The 1,306-nt window shown below is 40.5% G+C and overlaps 1 protein-coding gene across 1 annotated transcript in view; it reads left to right on the top strand.

Annotated features, from left to right (window-relative positions):
• Positions 1-563: 563 nt before the first annotated feature.
• The window catches only part of LOC110412283 (L-ascorbate oxidase homolog), a 2,869-nt gene continuing 2,126 nt past the window's right edge, over positions 564-1,306 (top strand). Inside the window, exons 1-2 of the mRNA XM_021422812.1 lie at positions 564-911; positions 1,023-1,305. Coding sequence (XP_021278487.1) covers positions 664-911; positions 1,023-1,305 — 531 coding nt within the window. The 5' untranslated portion in view covers positions 564-663. The remainder of the gene's footprint in view (positions 912-1,022; position 1,306) is intronic.

Below are 1,306 nucleotides of genomic sequence, written 5' to 3'. Positions count from 1 at the left end.
GCTTCCCATGTCCCCATTCTTACGTCCAAAATTTTAATATAAAATCTTGGAATTGGAATCTCCCATTTTAACCTTGGTGGATAGTCTCATTGGGAACACACTGGATTGATGTTGGTAATTAAATTATGTTTGATTATTAAATGATGTAGTTTATCAATTTTTGTAAGATTTATTTATTAATTTAGTAATATCTTTGTTTTTGTAAGACAAAACTAATGTCAATATAATATATATATGGGTGTGTGCGAGTGTGTGGGTTGTATGTTTTATATCTATGTTCTATTAGTACTGGATTCAGCTTTTTTGTTGAAGATTTAGAAAGAAAAATGCGAAATTCTAGAAACGAGTTGTTTACGTAGTAAAATCTGTTACTGTTAAAAATAGCATATATTGAAAGTAAAGGGATGAAATGAAAGGAAGGGCGTAATGTAAGGATCTCGAGTGAAGAGTGAGCACAGGGATATTTGCGGGAGTTGCGTGGTTGACAATACATGTGCAGGAACGGATCCCCTGTATAAAAAGGCATGAGCCAAGAACCCATTCAGTTCATAGATCATCAAGGCAAACAAAATCTTCTTCCACTAGGGATAAACAGAGTAATCACGAAATTAGCTCTTTCGAGACGATTTTACAGAAAGCAGGCAACGAGAGAAAAAAGGGACGATGAATGGAGTGATGTTAATATTGTTGCTATGCCTCTGGGCTGCATCAATGTTGGCGGTCCGTGGCGAAGACCCTTACCTTTTCTTCACTTGGAACGTCACCTATGGTACCATCTCTCCCACGGGTGTTCCCCAGCAAGGCATTCTTATCAACGGTCAGTTCCCAGGGCCAAATATCAACTCTACCAGCAACAACAACGTAGTGGTCAATGTCTTCAATAACCTCGATGAGCCATTCCTTCTGACATGGTAAACAATTAGTACAATTCAAGATCAGATTGATTAGACTTCTTTTCTCTGAACTAGTTCTTTAGCTATGCAGAAATCGAGTTAATTGTATGACAATGGAATTGGTTGCAGGACCGGCGTACAACAGAGGAAGAACTCCTGGCAAGATGGTGTGCTCGGAACCAACTGCCCTATCCCCCCTGGGAAGAATTACACCTATCACTTCCAGGTCAAGGACCAAATAGGTAGCTACATGTATTATCCGTCGACAGTTATGCATAAGGCAGCCGGCGGTTTTGGAGGCCTTCGTATTAACAGCCGCTTGCTCATTCCTGTCCCCTATCCTGATCCGGAAGACGACTACACTATCCTCGCAGGAGACTGGTTCAGCAAAGGACACACCACACTCAAGAAAA

Source organism: Theobroma umbraticum, unplaced genomic scaffold (genome assembly GCF_002168275.2).
Source record: "Theobroma umbraticum cultivar Fairchild unplaced genomic scaffold, ASM216827v3 scaffold_95.0, whole genome shotgun sequence".
Lineage (NCBI taxonomy): Eukaryota > Viridiplantae > Streptophyta > Magnoliopsida > Malvales > Malvaceae > Theobroma > Theobroma umbraticum.
Note: the sequence above shows the minus strand (reverse complement) of the source record. Positions and strands in the feature narration are given on the sequence as shown.